This window comes from Microcebus murinus, chromosome 14, assembly GCF_040939455.1.
Source record: "Microcebus murinus isolate Inina chromosome 14, M.murinus_Inina_mat1.0, whole genome shotgun sequence".
NCBI lineage: Eukaryota > Metazoa > Chordata > Mammalia > Primates > Cheirogaleidae > Microcebus > Microcebus murinus.
In genome coordinates, this window is record NC_134117.1 from 10,587,623 (window position 1) to 10,609,613 (window position 21,991).

A 21,991-nucleotide genomic window follows, 5' to 3' on the forward strand; every position below is an offset into this window, starting at 1 on the left:
CTTTTTTTTTTTTTGAAACAGGGTCTCGCGCTGTCCCCCAGGCCAGAGTGCAGTGTCATTATATATAGCTCAAACTCCTGGTGATCCTCTCACTCCAGCCTCCGGAGTAGCTGAGACGACCAGCCCGCGCCACCACGCCCCGCTAATTAAAATGTTCTCTTTGTAAAGCCGAGTAAGGCTTTGTTGCTCAGGCTGGTCTCTAACTCCTGGGCTGCAGCGATCCTCCCAACGCGCTGGGATTACAGGCGTGAGCCACGGCGCCCAGCCTGCAAGTCACTTTAATGGAGGACTGCAATTTTCAGCCCCTTATCCGATGAGATAATGGACAGGGAAACATGAAACTTGTAAAGCAATTTACAAGCAGGGTAGCTAGGCTAGGAATACATTTGCGGGGAGAAAGCGCTCAAAAGATACAGCCGGCCCTTGGCCCGAAGTCCGCTCCAGCCCCTGCCGGTCCCCACCGGGCCAGCCTCTCTCCCGCCCGTCGCGCGAGGCGGCGGTTGATGACCGCGGGCCGGCCGTTCCGATTAACACAGGAGGGCCGGAAAGGCCTACAAGCTCGGACACCACGCGGAGGCCGAACACTGCCTGAGCCGCAGTTGAAGAAACCGCTCTTGGGCTGGACGGAGGCGGAGCAGAAGCTCAGGCTGAGCCAACAGAAGAGCCTTAAAATGCGGGGAGCAGTACTAGGACAGCCCCCAGCGCGAGGCACTCTGGGACTTGTAGTTTACTTCCCGACGGCACCTTCCCCACTTCGTCTCCCCGCCTTTCAACGTCGCCTTTATTCTTCCTTTCCCTCCCACACGCTGACTTCACGGTCGCCGCACGTCCTCACGTACGCCTACACTACCCAGAAGTCTCTTCTTCGCGTCCCAGCGCGGGCGGGCGCCGGCCGTCTCCTTTGGACTACAGTTCCCAGAAGTCCTTTGGAGAAGTGCTTCCCTTTCTCACTTCGAGGACCACAATTCCCAGAGACTTCGGCTTCCCGGCGTTTCTCGTTTTACCCGATCTCTTCTGGAGCTGGCTGGGCTTTGGCCGGCCACCAGGCCCACGGCGACGACGTGGCCCGTCGTGACCAGGCACAGGGTTTCCTCAGCGCCCTGTTTTTGTCTCCCTTCAGTTATCCCCCTCGCAGGCCGTCGCGGCCAGCCTGAGCGGTGACCTGGCGGGCCGCGCCTGCGCTCTGCCCCGTTTCCTGCCTGGCTGGTGGCGGCGGCCATTTTGTTCATCCTCCTCCTCCTCCTGCTCCTCCTGGTTGGAGCGCAGTGTCCGGAGCGGGCTGGGGGGAGAGAGCCCGAGAGCAGGGTTCGGTACCTTTTCCTCTGTCCCCAGCCGGTGCCCGGAGCCCCCCTCCCCTTCCTCCCCACCCCCTCCCCTCCCCAGCCCTGCCCTCCCTCTTGTCCCGGGATCGCTCCGTCGCACCCACCATGATGGAAGACGACGGGCAGCCCCGGACTCTGTGAGTACCTGAGACTGGGGGTGCCAAGCGCCGAGAGGCCCGGGCACCGTGGGACGCTAAGGGAGGGAGCAGGAGAGAGTGGGCCAAACCCGGGACTCTAGGCGGCTCCCTGGCGAGGGTGGCGTGGACGCTAAGTGCATTCCTCATCTGTCCCCTTTTCCTTGGGAAGGAAGCCCTCCCTTCCCCCAAACAGTCACTTCCTGGGGTCTGGGGCTTGTCTCGACCTTTTTCTCTCTAGCCTTTCTTTGCACACCTTCCCTAGACCAGGTTTCTGCACGGCTGAGGCTGTCAGGCCCAGGAGAGCTCCCGCTCCCCCTCTGCTTTTGGGGGGGCCTGGGCTGGGCCCGGAGCTGCCGGTCCCTACGGGGCAGGGCCTGGTGGGGGTGGGACCGGGGGTGGGACTGCGGCTGCATCCCCTGCGGGCCGAGGAATTAGCACTGACACCCTCCACGTCCACAGCTCGGGTTGCTCCCAGCTCTTCACCCAAGCTAAACTCTCCAAGGAAGCCGGGCACTCTTCCACTCAAGCCCCTTTTCTCTTTCTGCCCCACGTGCCCCCGCCCACGCTGTCAGGAAAACCCGCCTAGCGCCCGCTACTTTTGAAGTGCAAAAGAGATGCCTCTTGCCGCCCGAGCATCTTTCCCTTCTTGGATAACGAAGTTTACTTTGAGCGCTCCCTACACTAAATTGACAACCAGTTGTTAAACTCCTTTTGCTCTCTTGGTGTTGCCTCTTCCTAATCTGTTTGTGCGTCGAAACCTTCAGAGTTGGCTGAAATGATGTTTTCATCCGCTATTCGATGTGTGTCCTTTGGGCGCTTTTTCTCCTTGTGTTGCTGTTGCTTTTTACCTGAAGCCCAATCTAATGAATGAATTTCATCTTCCAACCATTTAATTCGAGTTTCCATCCTTTCCCAATGAAGAGTGATGACTCAGCATTTGTGTTCCTTTCCGGATAGTGTGGCACTCCTTTCTTTCTCTTGCATTTTTTTTGAAGTCTGAGTAATTTCTAATTAAATGTTTAAATTGGGCACCTTCAGTTTTCCCAGCCTCTCGAGGCTCAGCACTCCTACCTTTAAGCACAAGGAGTCAGATCGTTGCTTTGTTTCTCTTGCCTCTCCTGGTATTGATATGATCATAGTTCACTTGGCTCTGCTGTCTGATGGGGAAATTACTTTTTTGGGGAGTAAACGAAGGTGGATGGGCACTCAGGCAGTTTGAGTAGCTTCTCATCTCTTCACTCCTACCAAAGAAAGTATGCTCAGTAAAGAAGATAGATGTTCAATATTGATACACATTTTTTGTAGCCTTGAACTCTTTTTATTCCTGTTTCTCTAATGTTCTTACTAAAGTATTTGCTATCTTGTTTTGAGAATTTAAGGCCACCTTAAGCACATCAAATGCTTCAATGAAAAGCTTGCTTAATAGAGCTTTTATATTTATGTTTTATGTTGTCTTCTATTTCTGCCCTCTCTTCCAAGAAAGGAGAGAATTGGGACACACTTGAAATTTGTCCTTAAACATCTGTTGAAGCTGAGGCTTGGTGTTTAGTTAGCAATGTGTACTTTAATGGAAGCATCTGGGAAAGCTAGATTCAATGCCTAGCTAGCATGTATTTAACAAAGATAAAAGTTACATTGTATCTAAAAATCTGAAATGTCATCATTGCATCATAATAGCTACTGAATAATTGATAAATTCTCATGGCACATGTCTCATTAACTGTATCTATCTGTTCTTTATAAAGAGGAATTTCTGGTTTTGTCATGCAAAATAATATGCTTTTCCAATATTCTTTGTCTATCTTTGCATCTGCCTTGTCTTCATCTCTATCAGATCTCCAGTAGACTAATAAACTAACTTCTTTGTTACTTATTCCCTACCTCTGTCTTCTCCAATCTCCTGTTCTTTTCTTTGAAACACTTGTTTTCTATGTTTACAATTGTCTAAAAATGTGACAGGTAAACGAGTGAGTAAATAAACATCTTAAGCTCTGTTGTTTCTGTATGTCAGTACATGTTTACTATTGTCTTCCTTTTTCCTTCTCCCACTCTTCTCCATGGGAAAGGTTTTCTTAAGACAAGGACTGCTACATCTTCCTAGGTCTTACCCCTGCAGCACTTAGTTCACTGCCTGGAACATAAGAGGTACTCGAATATTTTTACAATGATTATACTTCTTTTGTTAAATTAGTATTAAGACCTTTTTTAAAAATCCTGATTGAATTATGATTATAGGCAGACATACTGTCAAACGTGTTGCAGTCTGTTGATTTTTATATATTTTTTAAACCTTCAAATGAAAAATCTTGAGATAAGAGCAAATGTTTCATAGTTGGGATTTTTATCATAGAGTTTAATAAAAAATAATGCATAGTAGTTTTTTTTAAAGTATACCTTTTATATATTACTCCTCAAAGGGTTCCTTTAGTTACAAGTAACATGATGAAAACTTTGAACGTGATTTTAGAGGTTGATACCCAGTAGAGTTTTGTTTTGTTTATGGAGCTCCTATATTTCACATTGTGACCTATGGATTAGGTTTTCAAGTGGCTAGTATGTTTTAAAAGAATGTACTCTTAACAAAGCTTATCTTAAATTGTTTCCTTAAAATGCCTGTGTGTTACTAGTGAGGTTTTTTTCCTGCAGACACACACAAGCTAAGACATATGGTTCTATCTTCAGAAAACAATATGGTGTTTATAGCCTAGGTAGGTCTTTAAATATTCATTACCTACAGTATTACTAATTTATTTGATGGTATTTAAAGTGGTATAGAATTGCTTTGATGTTGAGCCTAAATTTTTATTTGTCATATAGCTGCTTTAAAGATCTGTTTTCTGATGTTCTTCATTCTCATTTGACATTTATTTTGGGGTATTATGTATTGAGTAACTTATGATCTAAAAAAACAAACAAACAAGATCATGCTGTGTAATACTGATGTTGGAACTGGACTGCCTGACACCTGCCTTGTGGGACACACGCTTCAGGCTTGTGTTGTGTGCAGCTTTGTAGTGCAGTGATTTGATCCATGGTATATCTGAATCTACAATACAACACTAAATTGTAATAGTGTTCTTTAGCTGCATACCAGGTTAAAAAAAAAAAACAAAGAAAAATTGTAGTGTTCTATTGTAGTTTATTTTATTTTATTCATCTATCTGGTAGAACAAAACCAGTAGGAATTGGGATAATACCATGTTACGCAATGCCTTCCTTTAAGGCTGTTCTTTCTTCCTGATAGTCAAAAGGAGGAAATAAACCAATGATACAGAGTAAAAGCTGAACATCTAGCAAAGCAGAAAAAAAATACCATAAAATCTTTTAAAATTGATTAGCTATACCATGGATTTGGCTATATTGTGGCTATAATCAAGCCCTTTGTTCAACTTAATCATATTTTTTGTTTCTTAAAGTGTGTGTATGTGTGTGTGAGTGAGAGAGAGAAAGAATATATCTCCTATATATTAATTTATAGTTGGTCAACTCAGTTGTACCTCCTGTACCTTTCCTCCACCCTGTTTCCTAAAATGAAGTACTATACTGACAAATCAAACAATTAATTAGAGGTCTATTGAAGAATATTGTTGCAAAATCTCCTCTTGTATAGGAACTTGTCAAAAACAAAAGCAAGAATGTTACTGTTATGGAAATTTAGCCATAGTATTTTGTGTAATAGAGCTGGTAATTTCAGCCTTGATAGGGCTACTCTTTTCAGAGTGAGAGCACATTCAGTGTTGAAAAAGTATCATTAGTCTTCTGAAAGACATGTTCTTAACTTAAAATTCTGCCCAGTTGGAAGTAGTTTGGCAATGTGAACTTTTGCCTCCTGTGAAACTGCTAAGTTTCTAGTCTCAAATTGGATTTTTAACCCTGATGTTAGGGATAAAGGTGTGATTTCAGTTTTTAATGCATTAGTTCCTACAGTTCCTGTTCTTAGAAGACAAAATAAACTCTAAGGTATGCCTTTTCTTTTTTTTATTTTGTCCTTGACGTAAAAATGGTTTTGGAAGTGTTCACTCTCTGACTTGACTTCTCAGTCTAAGAATTCCAGTCATTTGTCTTTTTTTCTGTTTTTTGGTATATGTCCTTTAGGTAGAAATTATATATTTAAAAACTTGGAACTTCAGAATAGGTTGACTACCTCATAACCAGAGCAGAGAGTTAAGTGTAGAAACTATAATTTGGGGGGAGGGGGGGAATCAAAGATACTGATTTTTATATCAATATACTACCAAGAGATGATCATCTTACTAGGCCCGGCATTGACCTTTGTCTTAAATATTTTTGTATTTAATTTTGGGACAGATTATTTTATGATAATGTAAAGGTACTTAAACACTATACTACAGTATTTTAAAAGCTATAAAAATGTGTCTGTATTATGTGTTGTGATACATGAAGGCAAATGTAAATACACGAGTTATAGAACTGAGAGTAAAGGAAAAGCAATCTGAAATTTGGATGTTAGAAATGAGCTAACCAGTCCTTTAGGCGAGATGAGCATAATGTGTAGATGACCGAGATCACTTGTCCATTTTCCTTATAAATAGGTCCACCCTGTACAAAAAGAAATTATTCCATAGATAACAGGCTCATTTCTATGAGGTAAGAAGGGACCAACAGTTGTCTATGGCTAGCTCGTAATACTATAACCTTTCACTACTGCTAGAAAAAGTGTGTCATTGCACTGGCCTACTGACAGGTCAGTTCTTTAATTATGAGGAAAAGATGGCATAGTGGCTGGCGAGAATTCTACCACTGAACCACCAATGCTGCCAGCATAGTGGATTTAAACTAGTTTGTCCCTTCTTTATGCTTCTATTTAATATTAGGCATGTGTTTTAATCTTAGAGCATGTACACTGAGGTTATTAGTATTCATTGAATTGAAATTCTTAAGTGGAAAATTGCTACTCATTCTTAATTGAATCTTTTTGGTTTTTTTACTTAATGTTGGCTTTCTCAAGAAGTTTTTTCCTTTCAGAGTGTTCCATCTTATATATTTAAAATGGCAACCATGTTGCAAGGCTTATTTTGGTCTTAGTACTCAGTTTCCAGATGTTATATATTATAGTTAGCAAAATAAAACTTATATCCTTTTACTTTCCAGAAGAAACTGTGTTAACTTTTACAAATATTGTTTGGTTGATGAGGTTGTTCATAACAGATGCAAATTTGAGGAATTATACCCCGAGTACCAGAAAGACTTAAAATTTGGCAATTTATTGAGATAAATTAAGGTAAATTCATAATACAGGATATAAACCAAGGTGGTCATGTCTAGGTGGTGAAGTAGTGTTTTTTCTTTTCTTTTTTTTAACTTAACTGTATTTAAAATCTTCATATACATTTAATTTGTAATTAAAGAAAAAACCCAAATCTTTAAATACCCGTAGTCAAAAGTATATCTGGATTTGTATTCATTTTTCTCCAAATTTCTAAAGAAATCTCTATATTTACTTTATTTGTTAAATATATAAAGATGTATTTTGTTGATTCTGATGCATTTTTAGACTAGGAAATTTTAATATTTTACTCAGCTCTCCTAAAACAAAACAATGAAGACATCATTGCTAACAATCTTACTAGCCAAAAACAAAACAACATAAACCCAGTACCTTCTGTGTGTTTTGCTGTAACTTTAATTCTGTTCTTCATTCATGTAATTGCTTTGGTTGGAAGTCTTAAGATAAACTCACTTTATATCTAATACCCTATTATGATCAGGTGTTTTAATGAATCAGCATTTGTGTGTTTGTGTGTGTGTGTGTGTTATAAATTATTTAGATTTAGAAAATACAGTTACTGAGACTAGTTTAAATTTTTAACAGTTACAATAAGATGAGAAAATATCTAGGGTACAGAATAATATACCATTGGGGTATCCCAAGGTCGCATTGATTTGTTCTTTATAATGTCTTTTGAAGTGGTATTTTAGTGGCCTAAGAACAATGGTTGGTTTCTTGATTGAGTTAATCTTATTGTCACAGGATCAGGCTTAATTGGAAAAATTTTATTAAAGACAGGAAGTTAAAATGAAATAAAAGGTGATGAATTAATTGATAATGCATTGAAGCTACAGCTGAAAGAAAATTGTTGATAATGTGTTTTTTTTTCTTCTTGTACAGATACGTAGGTAACCTCTCCAGAGATGTGACAGAAGTCCTTATACTTCAGTTATTCAGTCAGATTGGACCCTGTAAAAGCTGTAAAATGATCACAGAGGTAAGATCTTCCCAGTTACATGTGCTGTCAGTTAGCATGATGTTTAACATTTCAAGATACCTGGGTAGATTTGCAGCATTTTAAAAACTCATTTTAAGCCTCAAGTTATTTGGTGGAGAGATTTGTGTTTGTTGTGTTGACTTATTACTTTGATTTGGCAGACAAACTAGGCTTAGAACGGAGTTTTATTTGAGAGGGCAAAGTTTCTGTGCTGTTAATCTCAAATGGTCATTCTTTATAATGTAATTATCTTCACGTGATTTTGCTTTTTAAAAAGTTGTTAGAGCTCATTTTAGAGCGGTGAAAAACTTGATTGTATTTCATACAATTTCAGTAAGAATGTTAACAATTTAGAGTGCACATTTAAAGTTTAGGAATTGATGTATGAAAAACAACATTAGGTTATTGTTGTCATAGTGCAGCAGCATGCATCTTGTGTGTCTATAGTAGATACTAAGGACTGAGCAACTTTATGTAGATAGGCATTTCAATTGTTAGAGTAATAATTTTGTTGTCTACTTTTCAAAGAAAACTTACTTTTTGTACTTTTCCTGGGTAAGACTTTGTGTGTAGCAGTGCCCAATGACTCATATTTTGGTGGTTCTTTTTTTCCTTGTCTTTTTGTTTATTTATTCATCACTATTTGTGTGTGTGTGTACTATTTACCGTGTACCAGATAACTACGGTAAGTGCTAGGGTTATAGTGGTGAATAGGGTAGTTCTTAGCCCCATAGAATTTTAGTCTGGTGGAGAGACAAAGAAGTTAACAGGCACTTAGGATATAGGATAAATGCTTCGAAAGCAGAAAGCTTAGAGTGCTGTAGGAGCACATGTGTATCCAGTGCAGTCTTAGATCAGGGGAGGTGGCTTGGATGACTCAGAGCCAAGACTAAAACCTAAAAGGATAGTAATAGTAACTGACTAGAAAGAAATTTGACAAAGAAAGAATTCCATATAGAAGAACATTAATCCAGGCTGGCAGAACAGAAGTGTTTGTGAGAGAAAGAGAAGGGGAAAATAGAAGCTGTAGCATGGATGGAGATTAAAATGAGGTTAGTCATAAGAGATGACAGGAGGATGAGGCAGGACTGTTTGAAAAGGACTAGAAGCTATGCTAAGTAGTTTGTTTTATCCTGAGGTGTGAATTGTTAAAAACCTGGCCTTTGATCATCTTTCCTAAGTAATGACAATCATCATTCTGTTCTGGTATATCATATTTTTCCTTCTTTCCTTCCTGTCTTTGATTATTTATTCATTCATTCTTTCATTAATGAAAAAGTTCCTTTGCCCTAGGCACTGTTCAGGTACTAGGGATATGATAAATGGAGAGCCAGACAAATGAAATCCCCAAGCAAATAGGGATAAGAGGCATGAAGAGGATAAAACAGAGCTCTGTGATAACTGGACGGTTGGTGCTAGATAGGCTAGGTGGTGAGGGAACGTGTCATCTCTTTGAGCTGAGACAGGAATAATAAGATGGTACCATTTATGTTAAGAGCTGGAGGCAGAGGAAACATCAAGTGCCAAGGCCTTAAGTTCATAATGTACTTGTGTTTGAGGAACCAAAGATCAGGATGGCTAGAGTCTGCTTGAGTGATGAAGGAGAGTGGTGGGAAATGAGTCGGCAGGATTCAGAATCACACAGGGCAGTGTGGGCCAGGACAAAGTTTAGGTTTTACTCTGGTTGCAGTGGCAGACCAGTGGAGGAACTTAAGCAGGGGCCTGAGGTGCCCTGATTTGCATTTTTAAGATTACTGCTTTGTAGATAGTGTATTGTGTGGAAAATGGATTGTAGGGGGCAAGAAATGGAAAGAGAGAAACCAGCTGGGTTTATTTCACTAGGTAAGAAATGATGAGGGCTTTTTCTTTAGAGTAGTAGCTGAACAAGTAGAGGTAGATAGATTTGGGATTATATTTTGGAGATAGAATTGATAGGAATGGATTGTCAGTGGGACATAAAGAAAAGGAAGAAATAGGAAATCCCCTAAGCATCTTGTTGATGTAATTGTGTGGGTGGTGATGCCATTTACTAAAATGGGATAACAGGGAGGCACAAGATGGGTAGGGTAGTGGTGGGAACGAGGAGTTCTGCTTTTTGGCAATGTTAAATTTAACATTAGACGTCTAAATGGACGTAATATGTAGGTATTTGGATAAACTAGTTTGGGACTCTGGAGAGACCAGTGCTGAAGCTTGCATAGTGTTTGAAGCCATGGAACTGGATGAGGTCTGCTAGACAGAGTGATGGGAGAAGAATGGAGGGACTGAGGCTGAGCCCTGGAGCAGATTAACATTTAGAGTTAGATTTAGAGTTTGCATCAAGGAGGAAAGATCCTTCAGTGAGGAAACAGAAAACCAAGAAAGTGTAGTAGGATCAAAAGAAGAGAATGTTTAAAGGAGGAAGATAGTGGTCAACTGGTTTGAATTCTGCTTGTAAGTCAAGATAAGGACAGAAAAGGGATCACAGACATGGCAGAGGTCATTGGTGAGCTCGACATGAAGTTTCAGTGGCATGGTTGGCTTAGAAACCAACAGGAGTGGGTTTAAGAGAATGGGATGTGAGAAAGTGGAAAGAGTCACTAGGAAGTTTGAGAAACATTTGTCAAAGATTTATTTTAACAGTATTTTTTAAAAAACTATATGTGTATATAGCCATTTGATAGGTGGAGGTACTTGAAGTGAATTTTCATAATTTATCCATATTCTAGAAGTCCTAGATTTGAACTTATAAAATCTCATATTTCTCCATCTTGACATTTATGTCATTCAACAAAAATTGGTGACAACACTAAGGTAATGACATAATTTATTTTATTTTATTTTATTTTTTTTGAGACAGAGCGAGAGCTTGTTGCCCAGGCTATAGTGAGTGCCGTGGTGTCAGCCTAGCTCACAGCAACCTCAAACTCCTGGGCTCAAGCGATCCTGCTGCCTCAGCCTCCCGAGTAGCTGGGACTACAGGCATGCGCCACCATGCCTGGCTAATTTTTCTATATATATTAGTTGGCCAATTAATTTCTTTCTATTTATAATAAAGACGAGGTCTTGCTCTTGCTCAGGCTGGTTTCGAACTCCTGACCTCGAGCAATCCACCCGCCTCGGCCTCCCAGAGTGCTAGGATTACAGGCGTGAGCCACTGTGCCCGACTGACATAATTGATTTTTAAAGTGTCACTTGGTGGTGGTATAAATAGATCCCCAAAGGCATGAATGCTAGTACAGAATATCTAGCATCTAGGCATTTATTTTTCGTTCATAAATTTCATTTCAGTATATGAAAAATCGTTTTTCCCCCCTGATTTTTTTTAGATGTTTATAATGGATTCTACCTTTTCTTATATAATAAACGTATAATATTCTAAGGCAAACTTCAAAAATATTTTAACACCTCTGACAGTTGAGGTGTGACTTAAAAATCAGTGGGGTCTTAAGTTAGAGGAGAAATGTATTGTGATGTGAATATAATAAATACATGTGATGTAGAAATTTATGTATATATATATATGCCCACACAAACACATGTGCATGCATTTATACATACAGTGAATAGAATCTGGCCTACTATTAGATAAATTTGAAATCAGTATGACTGAGTAGACTAGTTTCCTAAAGCATGTATGATTATCTTAGATCTACCATTAGACCCCAGTATGTTTTGCTATAATTAGCAGTGTTTTCCTTAGAGGGCAAAAGGGGTAGGAGTGAATGGGAAAATTGACGAGTACAATTTTAGCTTCTTACTTACTTGTAAGTCCTTCAGTGAATGTTTCCAGTAAATGTTAACTCTTTCACAAGAGGAATTTAAGTGGTATATTTTTATTTGAAATCTTTCCCCTCTTTCCTTTTCCTACCTCTTAAGAATAGAATTTCATGGCTATAGCAATAGGATTTTGTATGGGAGCCCATAGTTTTTTTGTCAATATTAATGATCCCACATTTTTCCCTTGAGGAAATGCCTTCTGAGTGCTTCGCCATTATTGATTAGACATCTTATTTTGGACTTTTCTTCTAAAACTTTCCTGGAAACGAAAAACAACGGTTGTTGAAAAGATCTTTATTCTATCTGGTATTTTTATCCCTTGAAAGTCTGACTAGAATTCCACATTTTAAATTTTATTCTTATAGGGCATTTTACATTGAACAGTGATGAGTGTTTCTAACCTTACATAAAAAGTATATTTGTACAGTTGTGCAGCTATTCAGTATAGGTTATAATTTTATGAAAACTCATTTCCAATTTGGTTGTTAGGTGGGAATGTTGCTAGAGCTCAAATAGCATACTTTCTCACCATCTTTATAATTATGTTTTTGCCAACTATTATCCAGCATAGTGTTGTAAAGTACATTTAATAAAAATTTTTTATATTGGGTTTTATTATGTAAAATTGTAGCTTTGTCCTAGAATATTTTATTCAAACTCATTTTCTTTCTTTTTTTGAGACAGAGTCTCACTCTGTTGCCCCAGCTAGAGTGCTGTGGCGTCAGCCTAGCTCACAGCAACCTCAAACTCCTAGGCTTAAGCCAGCCTCCTGCCTCAGCCTCTCGAGTAGCTAGGACTACAGGCATGTGCCACCATGCCCAGCTAATTTTTTCTATTTTTGGTAGACAGGGGTTCTCGCTCTTGCTCAGGCTGGTCTCGAACTCCTGAGCTCAAGTGATCCACCCGCCCCACCTTGGCCTCCCAGAGTGCTAGGATTACAGGCGTGAGCCACCGCACCCGGCCCAAACCCATTTTCAAAAATTCTTTTCTTGATCAGTAGTGTATTTCTCTGGTCTTTGAAAGACCAAATTCAAAGTATACAGAATCTTTAATACATTATACTATTTTGGAAATAAGGAATTCATTTCAGTAGCCGGTTACAAATCTTAAATTTTCCTGTTTTTAATCTTATTTTTTTCTTATGTAGAAAAGATATATAATCCAGTCTTTGTAGCAGTACAAAAATACCATCATTTGTAGTACTGATTCTAGTTTTGACTCAGTAAAGTTTATAAAGTTCGTTCATTTCTGAATTTTTAAAAGTTGGTTTATTCTGTATTTCTGTATCCTGGGATACAGTTTATGAAGGATTATGATACATAGGTAGAATTTATTGTTTTCAAAATTATGTTGGAAGACGAGCAGTGATGAGTGGTTCTCATCAAATCTGAGTTTACGGTTTTGTTTGATCTAATATAAGCTTCTATTTTTATTTAACATACTTCACCAGAATTCTGTGTTTTCATTTCTTTTTTTCTTTCTTTCTTTCTTTTTTTTTTTTTCCAGAGACAGGGTCTGGCTGTGTCACCCAGGCTGGAATGCAGTGGCACAATCATAGCTCACTGCAACCTCGAACTCCTGGGCTCAAGCAATCCTCTTGCCTCAGCCTTCTGAGTAGCTGGGACTACAGGCGTGGACCACCACGCCCAGCTAATTTTTTTCATTTTTTAAAATAGAGACAGGGTCTCACTGTGATGCTTAGACTGATCTTGAACTCCTGGCCTCCAGCAGTCTTCCCACCTTAGCCTCCCAAAGTGCTAGAATTACAGGTGTGAGCCACTGTGTCCGGCCTGTGGTTTCATTTAATATTGATGATCATGATTCTATACTGCTTTTATATTTCTGATTGAGTACAACAGAATTCTGAGGTGCAAAGTCAGGTTTAACTTTAAATCTTATTTTTAAAGTGTTAGGCTTTCATAAGCTTATGCAATCTCACCTTGTACGTTCCTAGCTATCAGTAATGTTTTTTCCTGGATTTTCTTCTCAGCAACCCGATAGCAGAAGGGTCAACTCTTCTGTTGGATTTTCTGTTTTGCAGCATACAAGCAATGACCCATATTGCTTTGTGGAATTTTATGAACACAGAGATGCAGCTGCTGCATTAGCTGCTATGAATGGGAGAAAAATTTTGGGAAAGGTAAGATAATAGAATGATGGTACCTTATAAGTACTCATATTTGCATGTTAAATTAGTTCGTGTTCTTTCTTAGCAAGTTTTTAAACATATTCAGCTGCTGAGTGATGGTTTTACTTTATTCAGCCTAATGCTTTTTCAAAAATAATCCTGCTTTATAAATGATTTTATAAGTGGCAAGTGTTATAACTCATGACATGCCTAATAATTTTATTAAATATAATCTTTATTTTTAGGAGGTCAAAGTAAACTGGGCAACAACACCAAGTAGCCAGAAAAAAGATACTTCCAGTAAGTACTCCTGCTGCATTTTACTGTGGAAGAGATCTGAAATTATCCTGGCAGCATCACCAGCTTAAATAGGGTTTTTTTCCTCCTTTTGTGTTGCCTAAAAAAGGTTTAGTAGCTGACAACTTCAGTATTTGATTACCAAATGCTTTGATTTCAGATCACTTCCATGTGTTTGTTGGGGATTTGAGTCCAGAAATTACAACAGAAGATATCAAATCAGCATTTGCCCCCTTTGGTAAAATATCGTAAGTATCATAATCAGTACTACACTTAATAGTGATAGGCAAAATTGTATATGATTAACTTGTAATGAATTAAGATTTTCTTTCTCTAGTTAGTGTGATTTTTTTCGGTTTTTGTTTTTTTTGTTGTTTTTTTTAATTTGTTTTCTTTTTTGAGTAGTAGATGTTGTTGAAAATGTTAATGTCATCATTTCAATGTTTTAGGGTCTTGTTTTCATCTAATCCTGTGTATAATATGTTAAAAAAGATTTTAAGTGATTGTGTTTGTTATCTTTGAAGCAAATGATTGAATGGTATAACTTATAAAGTCCAGCTTTTTGTCAAATGTTTAAAACTTGATGCTTAAGGATAATGGGTTAATCAAAAGTAAATGTATTTATACTGTTTATTAAAAGTAAATGTGATTTATACTGAGGAATTTGTGAATGTGGAAAAGTAGGTAAATCCTTGGATATATTGTGATTAAATTGGAAATGTTCATGTTTTATTGTGACAAATGTGTTTTGATATTTTAGCTATAAGTGAAAAGTAGTACTATTATCGTATTAAAATGTTTCAGTGTCTGAGTCATAAATGTGGAATTAATCAGTAGGTTTTTTTGTTAGTGGTATTTGATTCTGGTAGTTAAGGGGAAAATGTGGTTTGATTTTTAACAAAACAATGCTTAGATTTTACTGTTGTTAACTTGATCAAATATATATTGGATCTGAATATATATATACTGAAAGTGTTTATAAGTTTTATAAGATGCTTATCACAATTTATCTTTATGCTTAAAATCAGTTTATTTTGTATATTTCCTGTAGATTTAAATGAAACGTTTTAATACTACTTTATAGGAGTATGTTTCAACTAAGAACAACAATATTTTCTCTATACAATTTGTTGTTCTATAGATTTAATTTATTTGAAAGATTTAATTCTTAATTTTCTGTTTTAATATTTGCTTTGCTTTTTAATCTAAATATGGTAAGTAATACTATTTTAAAAATCAGTATTATAAATAATACAGGTTACTGTTTTCAATCTTTATTTATACCTGAGACCTGCAGTTTTTCTAAAGTCCAAGTCACAATTAAAAGTAATAGCATTCTGGTTATTTTGCAGAATTGCTCATAAGAATGGACAGGATCTTGAAGGCTAACTGCAAGGAACTGTGCACACTGGAACTCAGTTGTAGATTTTTTTTCTCATTTCTATTTATTCTTATTATACATTATTTATATATACATATTTTAGTATTTACATTTTAACATTCTATATTCAGTGGAGTTCTATATTTCCAATCATTTTAACTTACTCACTAAAATTTCTGTGTAAATTTGTTGTTTTCGTACTGGTGTGCTTAGCATTGTTGTTAGTTTTTTATTCTCCTTTCTTAAATTTCTGAAAATGTCAATTTTTCAAAATTTACAGCTGCCCAAACTCCAAAATGATGGTAGAGAATTGACCAAGAAAAATAAAGAAATCTGTTAACAGGCCATGTATGCCTTTTTAATTCCTATTTTTTCCTCTTTTTCAATTTTTTAATATTTCATATATTTTGTATCACTAGGCAGAAGACATTTAACTATTTAGAGATTGCATGGTAAAGTAGTTAGTATTGTTACAGTAATTTATAGAATCAGTAAACCTTAGAGGACACTAGAAAATAGAATATTAGAAAAGGAAACTATTGTTCCTATTAATCTTCAAATTTGAGCATTTAATTTAGAAAGTACAGGCTATTTGATTAGGTTGCATGTTTATTACATGTTTTTGTCCTGCTTTTTTCTAACAGGTAAAGAAGCATTAGGGAGAGTTCAGGAATGGCTGTAGTTAATTAGGGCTAACTGGAATTTTATTTTAAAAATGCTCACAATACAGTGTGTGTGGTTCCTTTTAGTTTTTATTTTGAGGGTGACTCTTACTTCCCTCATTTAGCTGTGCTTCTTTTCGCAGGGATGCCCGGGTAGTTAAAGACATGGCAACTGGAAAATCCAAAGGCTATGGTTTTGTATCTTTTTATAACAAACTGGTACGTTCTTCCAACTCAATTTAAATTTTTTAATACTGAATTTAGTCATCAGTTAATATACTAAATCTGAAACTTGAATGTGCTTGCATGTTAACTACAAACACAACTTTTATGTAATTTTGTGTATGTTTTAATAATAGAGTATAATTCTTTCTTCATAAACTTCAAAATAAATAGCTGGGAAAAAGATAGGGTGATTATATGGAAGAATATTAAAATTGTATTTGTGCATTGTTGAAAGTAAAGATGTATTGGAAACAAAGCCCAACTCTAGGGCAAACAAGCTAATCTGAGAATTTGGAAGGTGGTAGGTAAATTATAATCAGTTTTATTAGTAACCATGAAAAATCTCATTTTTAACTCTAATTTTAAATTATTATTTAACTTTTATAGCTGAGATGTTAATGACTATAGCAAATTATGTAAATGAAAATGTAAGCAATTCATCTTGATTTTTGCATGTATTCTTTAAGAGGTACCAAAATATCTAAGCATTTGTATTAACTGTAATGTTAAATAGTAAAGTGGGCTTTGATTTTAGAATAGTTTCAACAACTTAAAATTACCTATATTTTTAAAATAGGTAACTTAAATTACCTGCATTTTATTGAAGTGGTAAAATGCCAGAATTGTAGTGTCTTTGCTTAGATTATTGCAAATTCACATTGGTTTGGGTAATCTAAACTCGTTTTTTATCAACAGTCATTTTACAGCATTCTAAATTATAATTCGGAAATTTTCTGTCTTAAAAGAAGTTTTAAATCTTTTGTCATAGTCATGATTCATTACTGATTTGGAGGAGTGGGCAATTTAGACCATAATATTAAAGTTTTTATATCTTATTCAGCAAAAGTTACATAGCAAGCACAAAATTAAGATATTTGATAATGACTTTGTCTTGTGTGAGTTCTGTTTTTCTTTTTGTTCAAATGTGTATGTTTGAGAAACTAAAATAATTTTTTTTGTATAATCAGGATTGTGACTTTTTCTTACATATTTGAATTATGATAATGTCCCTTGCACTGCAATGTTGGCATTTTGAAATCTATAAATAAAAATAGCTTTTATGAGTCACTCAAGTTCAAATCATTTTCTAGTTGGTAATAGTTCAAGTGTTGTTTAGGATGTTTAGTGACTTCATCTACTGATGAGATTTATTGGATCCAGCAGTGCCGACATTTTATTTCATCTTGCCAGATCTTACCACTATTTTCTTTGTGATTGTTCTTTCTTTCTCTTTTTTTCTCCATAGGATGCAGAAAATGCAATTGTACATATGGGAGGTCAGTGGTTGGGTGGTCGTCAAATCAGAACCAATTGGGCCACACGTAAACCTCCTGCACCTAAAAGTACACAAGAAAGTAAGATTTGTCTGCTGTATGTGTTAAAAGTATGGATTCTTCACAAAATTATGTACTAGTATAGTCTTAATTTCTTAATATTTAAATTAGTATTGCAAGACTTATTTTGTATTTCATTATGTAAAAATGGCTATAGTATAAGTATTTTGGAGCTGTGAACCACTTGATTTTATAGATCAAATCTATTTCATATCATAGCATCAAGAAAAAAAATTATGTTTTCTCCTCCCATTTAGGCATATCTTAGTTGAGGCATATCTTAATAGTACATGGTGATTAATAAAAGATAGTTTTATAATAACTGTATAACAGTCAACATTTTTGTTTTCTTTCTGCATACAGATAACACTAAGCAGTTGAGATTTGAAGATGTAGTAAACCAGTCAAGTCCGAAAAATTGTACAGTGTACTGTGGAGGAATTGCTTCTGGGTTAACAGGTACTGTGCTTGATTTTCTGATTGGCCTTCTCTGGGGCACTTCATCATACTATTTAGTATGAACTTTATGATATACACCAATCTTAAGTATTTTATTTGCATGTTTTTATTTTATAGATCAGCTTATGAGACAGACATTCTCACCATTTGGACAAATTATGGAAATAAGAGTATTTCCAGAGAAGGGCTATTCATTTGTCAGGTATTATCCTACCTGTAATATCATTATTAGTCTTACATTTGATTCATTTCTTAATTGACTCCCAAGGTATCTGAGTTTGTTATTTTGGTACTTTGTAATATAGAATTTTACCTACATAATGTACTTCAGGGGAAATACCAACTTACAGGTATAAACTAATGAGTTTCTGTATTATTTACTATGCTAAGTTCTTAAAAAATAAAAGACAAACCTTATAATTTTTTTCTCTTAGATTCTCAACTCATGAAAGTGCGGCCCATGCCATTGTTTCGGTGAATGGTACTACGATTGAAGGACATGTGGTTAAATGCTATTGGGGTAAAGAATCTCCTGATATGACTAAAAACTTCCAACAGGTAATTGGATTTTTCACAACACTTTTTAAGGTTTCCATCTTACAAATCTACATAAAAGCTTTGGAAACTCTGTAAAATAAACAATAAAATAAAATAAAACATAGCTACTTTCAGTTGATTGTATTAATGCTGTTTCAATATTGATTATTTTGCGGTATTAACTGAATCTTAATACTTTCTTTTCACAGGTGTCACCACCCCAATAAACTTAGACAATGATAAATAACAGAGTCCTATTCACATAAGGGTGCTTACTTAGTTTTTCTCTTCCTTGTCTCCCACTCTTTCTTCAAATACGGTGTTTCTTACTTGTTCCCTGAAACGATAATTTGCTTTTTCCTAGGTCGACTATAGTCAGTGGGGCCAATGGAGCCAAGTGTATGGAAACCCACAACAGTATGGACAGTATATGGCAAATGGGTGGCAAGTACCGCCTTATGGAGTATATGGGCAACCATGGAATCAACAAGGATTTGGAGTAGAGTAAGTTGTTTGAGTTTTTTCAGTATAGAAGTAGATATGGTTCTGACAAAAGAAATAAAGTGTGTTTTCCTAGGGAAGATTTATTTAAATTATACATATTGACCTTTCTTTTTTTTGAGACAGAGTCTCACTCTGTTGCCCGGGCTAGAGTGCTGTGGCGTCAGCCTCTAGCTCACAGCAACCTCAAAATCCTGAGCTCAGGCAATCCTGCCTCAGCCTCCCAAGTAGCTGGGGCTACAGGCATGCGCCACCATGCCCGGCTAATTTTTTCTATATATGTTTTTAGTTGGCCAATTAATTTCTTTGTATTTTTAGTAGAGACAGGGTCTTGCTTTTGCTCAGGCTGATTTCAAACTCCTGACCTTGAGCAATCCTGCCATGGAGGCCTGCTTCGGCCTCTAAGAGTGCTAGGATTACAGGTGAGAGCCACCACACCCAGCCTATTTGCATTTTAAGCATTATAAAATAATCTAATGAAATGTGATTTATAATGCTAAAAAATTACTTCTCATTACCTAGGTGAAAAGGGAGGTTGGGGTAACATTTGGTGCCTCCTACTATCCCTATAAGCAGTTGGTAGAATTATATTTCCATTGCACTATTTTTTTTTTTTTTTTTGCATGTAAAAGATCTTTGTCTATATATGTTCAGAAATTTGATGATTTTATGCCTGTTTGGCATTGTGGGAAATGTTAGAGATTTATGTGATACAAAATAACTGGCTTCCCCCTCACAACCTTTGTTGTTAGAGTGGGTTAGTCCCTTGTAATTTTTTTGCCCTGGGTCAACCCAGACCTTTATTTTCACTAGTTGATAGACCATGTGTACAATATATGATGGGTAGATAATATATTGAGGCATTTATCATTATTTTAAAAATCAATTTTCATATTCAGAGATGTCATTGTGCTAAGTTGTTATCTTAACAAATTTGAGACTAATAGTGGAATATGTATTCTATACTTGTATCATTTATTTGATCTACTTGTTGTAAGTTTGTTGGTTTCTAGTTATCTATTTTGTGGTTAGGCTTTGTGTAATTTTTGGATAACTGTGTAGGTGATATTTTTTTTTCTTGTGTTTGCTGAAGATTTTTTTTTTTCCTTCCAAGTCAATCACCTTCTGCTGCTTGGATGGGTGGATTTGGTGCTCAGCCTCCCCAAGGACAAGCTCCTCCCCCTGTAATACCTCCTCCTAACCAAGCTGGATATGGTATGGCAAGTTACCAAACACAGTGAGCTGGGACTCTAAAAAAATTGTAATTCATGATAGGCTTCAATTTCCTGTGACACTCTGAAGACATGAAAGTAGACGTCGGAAAATGAAAATATTTATTTTAAAAATTGAAATGTTTGGAACCTTTAGCACAGCTTTGCTTTGGTGAAGAACACATGTCTTCTAGTTCTGCCTTTTTAAGTTTTTGTTCATGATGGATATGAACATGATTTTTCTTTGTGTACAAAAACTAAAATAAAGTCAATAAAGACAATTCTGACTACAAATTTTGATATAATAGGAGAAATGGGTAATACATTTTGATTCTTATAGATACTATTCCATTTTTATCTTGCTGTTCAGTATTTTAACTCACTGTGTTTTTAAAAGAGCAAAAAAGGGAGGATCGTGAAAAACTGGGAATCACATATAAGTTCATCCTGAATCCTGATACTCCCCTCCCCTACCCTGAGGTGGACCACATTTGAAGTCAGCAGAAAAGAGTGTGATATTCAGAAGAAATGCATGATTTTGGAGTCGCTTTGGAGGAATTATTTACTTTATGCCTAAAGAAACTGAAGCCAGACTGAAATTTTGCACCCTAAATAAGGAACAGCATTGTCCGAGTTACTTGAGCCAATGTTGGTGGTCCACGTTAAGACATAATTTTTAAAACTTCCAAAAGTGTTGATTATTAAAATTGTAGTACATTACATTTCATTTGGGGGGGGAATATTCCAAGTATGGTGTTTGTATTAAAGTCAGACAGGCATACTTGTGCTTTTACATGAAGTTTAAATGATATACATTGTAAATATTGAATAACTACAGTGTTTAAAAAGCATGCTTCAACATAGAAGTAGCAGCAATGTAATTATTTGAAGTAACACTTAATACACTTCACTGCATTGAATGCAGTGGGTGGTTCAGAATGTTCAAGACTGACATTTCCAAGGTTGGCTACTATGTAAAATTAAAATTACACAAATTATGCAGAAAAAGCCTTAATTTTAATTTCATACAAATCTTTGATGCATTAGTACATTCTAAAATGTCATTGGAAATAGGGGTTTTGTTTTTAGTTTTGGGGGTTTTTTGCTTTACATTACTTGGTATGTAAATACCTTGATTAAAACCTTGTAAACCAATTTCAAGGTTACTATTAATATAAGTTGTATAGTACAAGTGTTTTTTAAAAATCTTGGGGTGTTTATAAAAATTAGATATATTTTGCCCAAGAATTTTTTTAACAAGATTGCTAAAACATGTTATTTAGACAGTTCAGTGTACCAATTTATAATTGGATATTCAGTTTAAATAGTACACAGAGTTGTGACTTTTATTTTTAATTAATTTTTTTTTCTTTGTGGGTAGTGTGCATGGGATGACAAGCATGAATAGAGGCTTAAGTTGTATGTGTGCAGTTTGTAAATGAATCAGTTTGGAAGATGCAGAAGATTGAAGTTTGCTTTTGAAGCATTTTTCAGGCTATGTGGATAAAATCTGCCTCAGATTTCTATCAAACAGGAATGTGAAATAGATAAAATCCCATGTATTTGAATTGTGAGAACTAGGGGGTGCAAATGTTCTGGCAACGTATTTAAAATATTGTTAGCCTGAGCACCAAAATGAGAAAGTAGCCTTTCACAGTTAAGTAATAAGATGCAACTGGCACCCACAAATTAGTATTTTTTAAACCTTTGAAGTCTTAAAATTAGCTTTAAAATAATGATGGTTTTATAAATTGTTGACCACAATAATTTTGGTATTACTTTTCTTCTTTCTCCACTTTGAAATATAGCCA

At 36.4% G+C, this 21,991-nt stretch overlaps 1 protein-coding gene across 7 annotated transcripts; it reads left to right on the forward strand.

The window, feature by feature from the left end:
- The first annotated feature begins 930 nt into the window (after positions 1-930).
- On the forward strand, positions 931-20,461 carry TIAL1 (TIA1 cytotoxic granule associated RNA binding protein like 1). Of its 7 annotated transcripts, none has more exons than XM_012739162.2 (13): positions 931-1,459; positions 4,106-4,167; positions 7,590-7,686; positions 13,436-13,585; positions 13,819-13,873; positions 14,031-14,118; positions 16,057-16,132; positions 17,385-17,493; positions 17,836-17,931; positions 18,049-18,133; positions 18,366-18,489; positions 18,833-18,972; positions 20,084-20,461. In XM_012739162.2, exons 3-13 carry the CDS (start codon positions 7,675-7,677, stop codon positions 20,208-20,210), a joined length of 1,062 nt encoding a protein of 353 aa, XP_012594616.1. In that variant the 5' UTR covers positions 931-1,459; positions 4,106-4,167; positions 7,590-7,674; the 3' UTR covers positions 20,211-20,461. The 7 variants fall into 7 exon arrangements, with proteins under 7 accessions (XP_012594616.1, XP_020136309.1, XP_012594614.1 ...); XM_020280720.2 differs by having other exon boundaries at positions 13,487-13,585; XM_012739160.2 differs by lacking the exon at positions 4,106-4,167.
- Positions 20,462-21,991: the final 1,530 nt, after the last annotated feature.